Source organism: Staurois parvus, unplaced genomic scaffold, assembly GCF_062004578.1.
Source record: "Staurois parvus isolate SC_StPar_1 unplaced genomic scaffold, SC_StPar_1.0 ptg000154l, whole genome shotgun sequence".
NCBI lineage: Eukaryota > Metazoa > Chordata > Amphibia > Anura > Ranidae > Staurois > Staurois parvus.
This window is the reverse complement of record NW_028317950.1, coordinates 18,858,330-18,871,841: the sequence shown is the minus strand read 5'-3', so window position 1 is coordinate 18,871,841 and position 13,512 is coordinate 18,858,330. Positions and strand designations below refer to the sequence as shown.

The 13,512-nt window shown below is 41.1% G+C and overlaps 1 protein-coding gene across 4 annotated transcripts in view; it reads left to right on the top strand.

Annotated features, from left to right (window-relative positions):
- SYN1 (synapsin I) overlaps positions 1 to 13,512 on the top strand; it is a 185,284-nt gene that overhangs the window by 152,235 nt on the left and 19,537 nt on the right. For all 4 annotated transcript variants that reach the window (XM_089675158.1, XM_089675157.1, XM_089675161.1 and 1 more), the window contains exons 8-9: positions 2,947 to 3,021; positions 8,619 to 8,721. In XM_089675158.1, the coding sequence (XP_089531284.1) occupies positions 2,947 to 3,021; positions 8,619 to 8,721 (178 nt within the window). The remainder of the gene's footprint in view (positions 1 to 2,946; positions 3,022 to 8,618; positions 8,722 to 13,512) is intronic.

Here is a 13,512-nt window from a genome sequence, read left to right as displayed (position 1 = left end):
ACCGATTTTTATTCCCTGCTTTGCATGGAAACAAAAGCCAGCACATCGCCACTGTCAGAAGAGAGCTCTTTGTTGTTTACAGTCCTGTCATCAACTCCGCCAACTAGTGGATGCTGGCCATAAATCATTGTCCGGGACTCGCAGATTGGCTTGTGCTGTAACAAATCGCAGCACAGCCAGGGAGATGGGTGCATGCACGAGCCTCTCCTACTGGAAGAGCCGGATCACGTATCAGATACATGATCCAGCACAGAGCGGCCGCCCTGCAGCAGTATATCTGCAGTGGTCAGTCTGCAAGCTGTTGAACAAAAGAGTAGTTTCCATTTTAGCAGATTGTTCTGTGTGACTGTGTCATGGTGGACAACCTATTCTCCCAACACAAAATAGGAGATTTACTAAAACTGGTTGACTCAGAATCTTGGGCACCTGTGCATGGTAGCCAATCAGCTTCTAACCTTAGCATGTTCAATTAAGCTTTAGCAATAAAACCTGGAAGCTGATTGGTTTTTATGCAGAAGTGGACAAGATTTTGAGTCAACCAGGTTTAGTAAATTAACCCCAAAGTGTCTGGTTCGTATTTGACCCTGTTCATTAGGATTTCCTAAAATCATCTGCAACCGCTGATATAGATAGGAGATGTGAGAGACCCAATTGTTGGGCACTTGTTCACTAGGAATGTTTCCTCTCTTAGGCTGTACATATGGTCGTTCTTTATTGTGGTTGTGTAATCTATACTGACTCACGGTGTCAGTGCTGTGTAGATGTGTGGATTGATGATAGGATGAGGGAATTTCCCCCTTCATAGTGCAGTTATTGGAGTTTTCCCAACGCAATTTAGATGAGTCAGTGACAACAAATAATAGGAGAAATTTGATGCAGTACAGATTTTTCTTCTTACACATTGACTGCTCACAGACAAGCAGATTCTCACAGTGAACCCACAACAGAGGCACAGAAAGCATAGTTAGACAAGTTAAAAAAAAGACACATATACATCAATAACAGCCAATAGAAAAATGAATAAATAAATCAAATGAGGTTTTTGCACATTTCTAAAATGAAAACAGGGTTGTGTCATTTGGCCAAATATATTACAATAAAATCAAATGAAATATGACTGTGTTGTGCTAAACAATTTTAACCAAATGTGATCTGTGCTCTCAATGCAAAAGTATACATTGAATAAATAAATCATAAAAAAAAAAAAAAACTTATAGTAGAAAATTAAACTGAATAAGTCCAAAAAAGTCCCATCCAAGAATGTGCAAATAGGTGAAATACACCTCTTCTTGAGACCCTCTATATGTAGTGCCTCTGACAAGCACTTTACACCCAAAGTGATAGCAGAGTACTCACCAACTTCCCATGACGCCCTTAAAGTTAAGTGTGGTCATGAAGCACTTGTGTAATGTCCCTGGACATCTAGGTTACCTTCCAAGCCACCTCAGTATCAGCCAGGGACACTATCAATAAGGTAAGTATATGCAAGTTTCCACATTAAATGTCATGTAAGTCAAGAAAGAAGAAGCCTCTCTATAGTGTAAAACCTTTAAAATGATTTATTCTAACCAAGAAATGCATTCACACAAGTTAAAAGACATGCGCATGTAAATATAGTCACCAAACTGGCATCAACATCTACTTCCTGGAACATGATGACATCAGTAGGATGCTTTGCCCAATGTGTTTGTCACCAGAAGACATCTTCTGGGGCAATGCTGCCCATACTCTTAACTTCAAGGCAGTCATGGGAAGATGGCAAGTGAGTATTATTTGCGCTCAAGCGTGCGGTTTTAGCAAAAACATTGACCTTGTATAATGAAATCAAATGGTGTAAATTTTTCTAGCATTACTTGTGATTGCTGAATTCGGCTCACTTGTATTCTAGAGGCACTATGGGAGAACATGATGACGTCAGTAGGAGGCTTTGCCCAATGCGTTTGTCATCAAAAGACATCTTTTGGGGCAATGCTGCCCATACTTTTAACTTCAAGGGGGTCATGAGAAGATGGCAAGCGAGTATTATTTGTGCTCAAGCGCACGGTTTTAGCAAAAACATTGACCACGTGTAATAAAATCAAATGGTGAGAATGTTTCTAGCATCGCTTGTGATTGCTGAATTCCTCTCACTTGTGTTCTAAAGACACTATGGGAGAACTCCTCTGCAGTGAGGTTAAAGAGGTTCTTCACCTTGTTTGAAAAAAATTAAAAGTCAGCTGCTACAAATACTAGGCAGTCACACTGAAAGTGGGAGCAGGTTACCTGTCAAAACCTCCCAATTCCCTCCCACCCCCCAAGAAAAAAGTGCCAAAAGAAGAAGAGGAGGGTGGCATAAAGCAGAACTTCTCCTTTAGGGTGAAGTTTCTGCTTTATATTCCCCCTTTGAGAGTTAGCACCAAAATGGGTGCTCGATTGAGAGATTTCCTCTTGCTTGCTCCAGTAACAATGGTAGAATTTTGCATTTCCCTCCATTTCTGTTCCTGTGACAGTGGTCACCAGGACAAATAGAGGGGTATGAGAGCTGCTTAAAGGCATCTTTGAACTCAACATATCAGTTGCAATTAATAGATATTGGACTGTGACACTTAACATTTGGCACTTCATATCGAGATCTTTTGAAGTGCAATGAAAGCCTGACAGGGGTTCTAACCATTTCACATTCCAACCAAAACCTAAAAACAGATATATTTATTTATATAGAGTAAGGTACTATTCTTTTGTTTGGATTTCATTTACTTTTAATAATGATTTTCGCAAAGCTGTTTAGTTGGTTGTTGTGCACTTTTATTGTTGGGTTTTTTTGCTGCTTATGAGGACCTTACCTTCCACTGCAACATTCCTGACAGGTGTACAATAGATAACATTCCCCTATGCTATGCATACTTAAGCCGAGAATATTGTCAAGGTAATGGTCCCTGTAAATGTCTTTCTCTTTGTATATTACAGGAGAACTTCAATTTCTGGGAACTGGAAGACTAACACTGGATCTGCCATGCTGGAACAAATTGCTGTGTCTGACAGGTATGTTTCCATAGTCCCATCACTGGAATAGTGCAAGTTTTTTAGGGTGCATGCATCATGGGGCTACTTACTAGTAATGGAAACCATAGCTAACCCATATGTAGCCTAGGAGAAACATTCATGTGTGGATCCATGGCAGGCAGCACCATTCGTGTACTAACTACTTTAAATTCTAGTGGGAAATTTAGCCTTCTGATTATAATAAAACCCACCTCATGTTTTTGCATTTTTTTTTCATGGAGTGGGCTGGAGTTTGGCTCCTCGAATACCTAACAGGTTTACAGTTTGATAACTTACTTAAACAATCCATTCAATAATAAAATGAAAAGTAAAAAAAACCTTCATCTTATAACACTTAGACTGCCCCCAGCAGCTAATCTAAACACCCCCTCTCCCACAGAAACCATAATTCACACTTAATCTGGTTCTAATATCCCTTATCCTTCTCCTGACCTCAGCCTAATGCTATTATTGCAAAATGTAGTACTTAACTCTAACCCTAAAGAATTTAACCCATTCAGTTCTAACCTTAACTCATGATACCCCTAACCTTAAAATGATTTTGTATTTTCCTAAATAAATAAGTCCCTGCAAAAGAACACTATTACTTCTCTCTTGCCTCCATGCCCTATATCACTAGTACAGTAATGGAATAGCGATCGGCGGATGGAACCACAACACACAGACAGTATAGCTCAAGAAAAAACAGATCCAAGACACATGCAGCAGGTCAAGTAAGTATTAATAGTCTCCTTTCGCATAGCAGCAACAGAGTCACTTTAACCTAATCTAGAATACAAAATTAATTCCTTCTAATACCTATTTACTTGTGTCCAAGGCGTGCTGAGGTCCAGGAGCCAAAAAGCACTGTTTTTTTATACATTGCAACAGGGCTTATTTAACATTCAATGACCAGCTTAATGGAGCCAGTTCTGGACAGACACTGAAAGTCAAAGTGTGACTCATCACATTGAAATTTTCATAGTTTCTGTAAATCTTCATTTTATACATAAAACACCCCGAGCTCTTGGTCAATATTTCACATTCATGATTTTGAACAGATATCCTCTGTGACCTCTTTTTCAGGCATGCCAGACACAAATGGAAAGTTCTGTGTGCATTTGTTCTTAGGAAATCAGTGGGGCAGACCATATTCCTGATAATGTACCAGGAGCGGACTGACCATTTGGACATTGCCCAAGGGCCCGGGGTCAGTAGGGGGCCCGGTGAGACGCTCGCTGGGCACAATTCACTAAGCGGTATTTTACTGCATCCAAGTATGCGGTAGGATACCGCATAGCATTGGTTTTTTTTTAAAGTTTGAATTCACAAAAAAAGCTACTCAAATACTGCATGAGTTATTTTATCAAATAATGCGGTATTTTAGTAGTGAAAAGCATGCATTAATGTTTCAGCTGTCAGCGGGGTTCCCCACTGACAGCTGAATGTAAAAGAAAGAATTGCCAGCAATTAAAAAAATTATTTAAAAAATGGCGTGGGCCCCCCCTCCATCCATACCAAGCCCTTCAGGTCTGGTATGGATTTTGAGGGGAACTCCCACGCCAAAATTTAAGAAAAAAAACGCAATGGTGTCCCCCCCAAAATCGACACCAGACCCATATCCAAACATGAAGCCCCGCAGGTGAGAAAAGGGGGGGGACGAGCGAGCGCCCTCCCCCCCCTCCTGAACCATACCAGGCCACATGCCCTCAACATGGAGGGAGTACTTTGGGGCAGGGGGGGCTCCCCCCCCAAAGCACCTTGTCCCCAAGTTGTGGCACAATCACATCCCCATGTAGGCCACAGCCTCTGAAACACCTATCACTGTAAGATGGATTCATACCTGCAATGCCAGCTGGAACCCAATACCACCTCAGAAGGACCTTGTAGGCTGATTCCAGCATGGTCGTGTTGAAGGGTTATTTTGCTATGGATGACCAGGCCTTGTTCCATTTTTAAGGGTCAATAGAGATCCTTAAGTCTTGCTCCCAGCTGAGCTTATAGGAAGTGGAAGAAGGGGGGTCAGTAGCATTCAAGGAGGAGTAAATCAAGGAGATGGTATCCAAAGCTCTGGATATGTTCAAAGCCTGTAGTTTAATCTGGTAAGGTAGAATTACATCTCAGGGAGGTCACCCAATGGTGAAGCTGTATATAGCAAAAGGACTCCACAGGTGGGGCATCATAGGTCTCCTGAATGGAAGACCATGAAGGGAATGTGCGGGATGTAAGAACGTCACAGACCTGTGTGAAGCCATGGGATGACCACCATGTAATTGCTGTAGGCTGTTCTAAGCCTGGAAGAAAAAGAGGATTATTAAGATTGCCCGAATAACGAACCATATCCCAGATTCGCAGGCTGTGAATAATAATTGGGCTACGTGGAGAAGGGTGGAGCCTATAAGGGAGCCAAGGAAGAGCTGTCATAGGGATCAGTGTGCAGTTGGGAAGCTCCAGCAATACCCAATAGGGGATATCTGTTGTACTATAAAGAAGGGTGAGCTGGGAAATTTGTGCTACCATGTAATATTTGGTGATGTTAGGGACTCCAAATCCTCCTATGCAGTTTGTGGGTATACAGGGTGCAGCGCGAAACTCTGGGGCGTTTGTAGGCCCAGATGAAGAAGAGGATTCTCCTCTGTATAAGATGCAGGTAGAAGGAGGGTACGTAGACTGGTAAGGTCCTAAAATAGTATATTTTACGGAGTATGGTCATTTTGACCGCATGGATGCGACCAATCCAAGATAAGGAAGAGAACTGCCAGGATTGCATGAGAGAGGTGATAGTCCTCAGAAGTGGGTAGTAATTGGTCGCAAAAGGAGTGGAGTAGGAAGGAGTCAATTTGACCCCCAGATTGTCCAGGGAAGAAGTAGCCCAGTGATAGGTTTTGTGAGCTACTATGGTGTATAGACAATGTGAATGAATATTTAAATATTGTGAATAATGTGAAAACAAATACACACATATTCATACTAGTGTGTCACAGTGAATAAAAATCAAAAATAAGTGTCGCGCTCCACTAACAGTAGTAATACAAAATATCAAATATGTGAATAGAATAAATATATAAATAATAATCTAACATCAAATTAGAAGTGACAATGCAATCATGCTGCTGCTGCATACATGTCCTTAATTAATCTGTGATTCTGACATTTCTTCTAATGGTGTAATACGAATTATATATCGTGCAGTCCGCCAAAGAATGTGTACACCTTCACCGGTTGTACTCTCACCTGGCATATATGACCAAACCGTTAAGTGAGGTCATAAAAGACTTGTGTCCCTTTAATTGGACTTAGAGGTGTAACATGTAATATACAGTTGTGTTCAAAATAATAGCAGTGTGTTGAAAAAAGTGAATAAAGCTCAAAATCCTTCTAATAGCTTTTATTTCCATACACACAAATGCATTGGGAACACTACACATTCTATTCCAAATCAAAACATAAAGAAAAATATATCAAATTTGTGTTGTTCCTCTAAAAAAATTTAAGAAAAGTGAATATTGGACTGTTCAAAAAAATAGCAGTGTTTGTATTCTTCTTTACAAACTCAAACATTCACTATATAAACTGAAAAATGTTTGAAGATTTTGCTTTCCTTTGAATCACTTAACTAATATTTAGTTGTATAAGCACTGTTTCTGAGGGCTGCTGTACATCTGTGTTGCATGGAGTCAACCAACTTCTGGCACCTGTGAACAGGTATTCCAGCCCAGGATGATTGGACTACATTCCAGAGTTCTTCTCTATTTCTTGGTTTTGCCTCAGAAACTGCATTTTTGATGTCACCCCACAAGTTTTCTATTGGATTAAGATCCAGGGATTGGGCTGGCCACTCCATAACGTCAATCTTGTTCGTCTGGAACCAAGATGTTGCACGTTTACTGGTGTGTTTGGGGTCATTGTCTTGTTGAACACCCATTTCAAGGGCATTTCCTCTTCAGCATAAGGCAGCATGACTTCTTCAAGTATTCTGATGTATTCAAACTGATCCATGATCCCTGGTATGTGATAAATAGGCCCAACACCGTAGTATGAGAAACATCCCCATATCATGATGCTTGCACAACCATGCCTCACTGTCTTCACAGAGTACTGTGGCTTGAATTCAGTGTTTGGGGGTCGTCTGACAAACTGTCTCCAGCCACTAGACCCAAAAAGAACAATCTTACTTTCATCAGTCCACAAAATGTTGCGCCATTTCTCTTTAGGCCAGTCAATGTGCTCTTTGGCAAATTGTAACCTCTTCAGCACGTCTTTTTATCAACAGTGGGACTTTGCGGGGGCTTCTTGCAGATAGCTTGGCTTCACATAGGCGTCTTCTAATTGTAACAGTACTCACAGGGAACTTTAGACCTTCTTTGATCTTCCTGGAGCTGATTGTTGGCTGAGTCCTTGCCATTTTGGCTATTCTTCTATCCATTCGAATGGTAGTTTTTCGCTTTCTTCCACGTCTTTCAGGTTTTGGTTGCCATAAAAAGCATTTGAAATCATTTTAGCTGAGCGGCCTATCATTTTCTGCACTTCTTTATATGTTTTCCCCTCTCCAATCAACTTTTTAATCAAGGTACGCTGTTCTTCTGAACAATGTCTGGAACGACCCATTTTCCTCAGAATTTCAGAGAGAAATGCACTGTAACCAGCATGTACAACATTTGCTGCCTTCCTTCCTTAAATAAGGGCAATAATTGCCACCTGTTTTTCAAAGAATGAATGACCTCACTAATAGAACTCCACACTGCTATTATGTTGAACATGCCCCTTTCAATTAGTGATTCAATTACACAGAATCAGCAGCATGCATGTCATGACTGTTGGGTCTGTTGGATTTCTATTACTCTACTACAGCTGCTAGTAAATTATTTGCCATGTAGAAATATAATTTCTACCAAAAACAGTGATTGATCAGGTTAGTGATGTCTGACTGCTATTATTTTGAACACAACTGTATTCCTAAAAGTGAACTTAGCCTTTAAAGTGTAAAAGTAGTAGAGGAGAAATCTTCCAATGGGGACACTAGTTCTGGTGACCTGGGGACCTCAAGAGTATTCTTTAATTTTCAGGAATTTCCTCTTACTTCCTGTTTTGGCTATAAGACAGGAAGCGAAGGTAAATCTCCACAATGGGACCCAGATGGCAAAAATAAACCTTACAGGGGTTATAACCTTCCCTTACTCTATCCAAAATGAAAAAAAAGTTTTGCCTATAGTTCTGTTTTAAGTGTGGTTGTGAGGTATCCCAGGAAGAATATCTACCACATGTAAGGAGTTATAAGTGGCACTGTATATAAGTATATTGGGTTTACTGAATAAAATGGTTATTTTTTCTTAGTTATCATACGGTGCACTGCTGCCCTAAACTGCTTAGATGTGGTCACCTAGTATTGCCAGTAACAGCCATTCGGAATTCATCTTGCACTTAGCTGACTCTGCTGTGGGTCCGTTCATAGCTTCACTTCTTTTTGCATGTCTTTATCATATAGATCTAATAGTACCTTAAATCATAGCCCTGAAGCAGAGTTCCACTTTAAAGTAACACCTGTGATATTGTTATTTGAGATTCTGATTAGAAGATAAACAAGTTCTTGCCTACAGGTACAAACTGTGGGTGGATTCGTGTGCAGAAATATTTGGTGGCTTGGACATCTGCGCAGTGGAAGCCCTGCATGGGAAGGATGGGAGAGATCATGTTATTGAGGTAAGCCATAGCTAGGTACCTTGTGAAAAAAAGATATTTAAAGAGTAATTCACCTGACTAAATGACGGCCACTGCAGACAAGATGCAGAAATGTAGCCTGGTCAAAGGTTTACTTTAACTGGTACATAAACCCTAACAAAAAATATATTTTCTGTTTTTGTCCATTAGGAATTAAAGTGTTACTAAACCCCGGACCCTGCATTCACTATATCTGGTCTCCCACAGTATACAGAACATGGAAATGCAATTACTTTAGTAAATATAAACCGCTAAATACCTTTTCTCATCAGCGGTTAGAGCAGTCTTGTGACTTCAGCTGAGCACTGGTTAAAGCTTGTAGGAAGAGGTTTTTTTCTGCTCTAGGAGGATGTAAAACCCCCGACCCTCTGTCTGGACAGTGCTGATTGGCCCTGTGCTGATAACATGCATTCTCCCAAGAAAAAAAAAACGCTCCGAGGTTGTGCAGAAGGGCTATAGGTTCAGTCTGTCTTATCAGCGTGTATATTTGAACAAGAAGAGAGGCAGAGAAGTCAGGATCAAACAGCCTTTTCACACAATGCAGAGGATTAACCTCTTAGGTTCCACAGTGAGTATAACAAGCATGCTTTACTGCATATACAGACTGATTTTACTCTTGTGGGTTTAGTAACACTTTAACCGCTTCCCGACCGTCCTATAGCAGAAATACTGCTACAGGGCAGCACGGGTGGGCAAAATCACGTATATATATACGTGATTTTGCATTTCTGGGTAGGGGGTGCACACGAGCGCCTGGTGATTACCGAGCATTCCTGACAGGGGGGAAGACTCTTTTGTTTACAAACACTCTCCCTCCCTGTCAGCTTGGGCACACTGCTCAGGAGGGCTATGCACCCGCCCGGTGATTTCCGAGCATCTCCGAAGGGGGAGGGAGACTGTTTTGTTTACAAACAGTCTTCCTCCCTGTCAGCTCAGGTACACTGCTCAGGATGGCTGTGCACATTCCGGTGCCCGGTGATTATCGAGCATCTCCGACGGGGAGGAAGACTGTTGTTTCCAGTTTTCCTCCCTGTCAGCTCAGGCACACTGCTCGGGGTGGCTGTGCATAGCACAGCCATCCCGATCAGTGTGCTTACAGTGAAGCACACCCCCCCTCCCCCTAGTAAAACACTCCCTACATATAGTTAACCCTTTGATCGCCCCTCATATTAACCCCTTCCTGCCCAGTGCCATTAGTACAGTGTCAGTTCTTTAGCACTGATCACTGTATTGGTGTCACTGGGGATGTCAGTGACACCAAGTTAGTTCCCCTCAGTGTCAGAATGTCTGCCACAGTCCCAGTAAAAGTCGCTGATCGCCACCATTACTAGTAGAAACATTTTCACGTAAACCAATTAATTTACATGTATTGTGATTTTTTTTTAGCAAAGACATGTCGTAGAATACATTTTGGCCTAAACTTTTGAAGAAATTAGATTTTTTTTTTTTTCCTGGACTTGTTTAATAGCAAAAAGTCCAAAATGTTTTTTTTAATAGTGTAAAAAACACACAGGCAATCAAATACCACCTAAAGAAAGCTCAATTTGTGGGGAAAAAAAGATGTAAATTTCATTTGGTTGCAGCGTTGCATGACCGCACAATTGTCAGTTAAAGTAAAGCAGCACCATAACGCAAAAAATGGCCTGGTCAGGAAGGGGGGTAAATCCACTGGAGGGCAAGTGGTTAACCTTCAAACTATACTGCCACCTACAGGAGGACTAGACACTGGCAGACAGAAGAAAAATAGTAGGTCAGTTCAGAGTAATGTCTCTTACTACCAGCATTCCTCAGTTTTTTGCTAGTGTCCTAGGAGCAGCTCTGCTATGTTAAAAACTAACATTTATTTGCTAGCACCAATTTTCTTTGTTTTTTTCTTCAAAGCTCTTTGTCAAAGCTCTGGGAAGCTGCATTCAAGTTAAAAATATCTGCATGGAATGTACCAAATCTCTCATCGCCTCCCTTAACAAGGGAGACTTTTTCCTTCCATGAACAAAAATGTTTACGCATATGTCTCCATCTTTCCAGTAATTCCTACACTTTGCTGTGTTCAGTTTTTCTTCCACACCTCAGGTATTCCTCAAGGTGCTAGCCCTAGTATTAGCCATGCTGTGCTCTTGTGGCATCCCCAGGTGTAGGATACTCAAATGACCTCCTGTAGAGGGAACAGTCGACGCAGGCTTTGTTGGGCAGCATAACTTTGGCTGTCCATACCATGCAATTCAGATGCATCTTGAACCTTCAGAAATTATCACTGAAACTGGCTTTTCAGTTGGAATAACTGGGTCTAGTCCTGGACGCAACTCAGGCCAGAGTGTTCCTTTCACAGGAAAAACTTTAGACACTCCAGTAGCTGATTCTGAAGCCTAGGTCTGATGGTAGCTTCTTTTGAGGCATTTCCATTTACATAATTTCACTCCAGACCTCTACAATGTTATTGTCATTGTGGAATTTGTTGATCCTATCACTGGAAGGACTGATTCTTTTATCACTGGTGACCAGACTGTCCCTGGCCTGGTGGTTCATGATTTGAGCAATTCCTTATTTCCCATATTTTGGAGTATCTTCATGGTGGACCTCAGACTGTCAGGCTAGGGAGGAGTCCCGGGAACCTGGTGGTGCAGGAGACTTGCAGTGTTGTCTTCTGATCAACATCCTCAACCTTTGGGAAATTTGGCAGTCTTTTCAGCAATATATCATTTTACTAAAGGGTCATCTCATCTGGATTTAGTCAGACAACATCATAGCTGTGGCATACATCAATCAGTAGGAAGGAATCATACGTCTTGGCATGGCAACAGAGGTAGAATGGATCCTGTGCTGCACAGAACTTCATGTTCCAGCCTTGTTAACCATGTATATTCCAAGCATAGGCAATTGTTCAGGACGACTACACCCAGAGGTGTTCCAGGACCTGTGTCACAGGTGGGGGATGCAAATTGTGGACTTTCTGACCTCCACATTCAACAACAAACTTGACAATCTTGTCTATAGGTACATGAATCCTCCTAGCAAAAATAGTGAATGCTTTGGTGACGTAATAGGACAAGTGCACATTTATTTATGGATTTCTTTTCCTGAAACGTATTCTTGTCTGATTCACAGGATTGAGATGAAGGCATTCCAGTGATCCTCAGAGCTCCGGACTGGCCTAGACAAATTTGGTACTCCTGGCAGGAGCTCCATGGATTCTGTCAGACTGTCAGGATCCTCCGTCCCAAGCAGTGGTTTGCCATCCTGCTTCACAGAGGCTGGGTTTAATGGCATGGCTGTAGAAACTTAGCTTCAAGTGTATCTTTAAGTCTCTGATTCTTTTATGGCTAAAAGCTAGGATATCTACTTCCCACAAGTTCTGTTATCAGACATGGAAGACATACTTTGCTTGATGTGAGTTTAGGGCTTTACTCCAGGAGTTTCTTCATGGGATGAATCCTCTCTGTCCTGTACCTGGGTCTGGACCAGTATTTAGCTCTCAGCCGGAGGCGACACAGCTTATGATTTAGCCTGCATACTTTTGTCAGTGGAGACACACAATAAATGTGAGTGTAATGCTTGCTTTTTATAATTACATTTTTTAAGATGGTTTTACGCTACGAGAGACTCCTATCTCTTAATTCTTCTTGCTTATGAGTTAACATATGGAACAGTTTCTTGAGTGACCGATGGATGGAAGCTGTGGATCCAGAGTTTTCGACATGGTGTGCGCTAACCGCTGGTTTATAATTTTACCAGCATTGGGCTCTGGTGTGTTTACCCAGTACATAAGGTGGTGGAGAGCACTTTATTTTGGTGTTATAGAGGAGAATATAAGAAGGATTATTTATGTGGATACCTGGGACTTTTATGAATCATTATAATTTTTTTGGACTTGATTAAGTCTTTCCCTATTAATTTTCACTGGATAGCTTTGCATGGATTTTTTCACAGCTATTGATATATGAATTTTTGCATTTTGATTTTCATTGTATTTATATAGTGATATACTGTATATTCACTGCACAACACTAAGCACTTTGTTAGGTTATATATATAGGTATTTGTATATTATTTTTTGCACATTTATTTTTATTGTATGAACTGATATATAGATATTCACATAATTTTTTGCACAGCACATAGTACTTTAGGTTTTTGCACAGTGATAGATGTGCCCATAGAGTGGTTAGAATGCACTTTATTGATTACACTTTTATAAGGGTTTTGAATAGGGCTTTTTCCAGTAGTGCTGTCTTTTCTATACTGTTCACATACTTGCAATGAAATATCTATATAATTTTAAGATAGGGGCTGTTGAACCAGTTAGTATAATATTGTGGACCGTGGCGCAGTTCCAGGAATTGTTTTGTAGTTTCACAAAAGATCACCTTTCTTGATTGCCATCACCTTTGGATGTAGAATTTCTGAGCTGAGGGCATTGCCATGCAAGCCCGCAGCCAAGGTGATAGCAGCTTTTCATCTTAATGAGGCACCTATGGTGATTGAGCCTTAAGGCGGCCATAGACTTGTGAAAAATCCTGCGATTTTTCGGACGACTTCAAAGTCCGCGGATAATCTGTTCGTGTATGGGCAATCTTGTTTGCGGATTTTCATATTTTTTTGTCTTCTCGAATATCGTTGGAGCTGGAAAATTTTTAGAAAATGACCGAATTTCTTCCCATTCATGACAATATCCCCCCGCTTGATTTTCTAAACGACAAATTAATGCGCATGTACGATGACCTGGAAGTTTCTTAGGGAACGGATATTCTTATCCGGGAGAAGGTCAAAAGTTTTGGT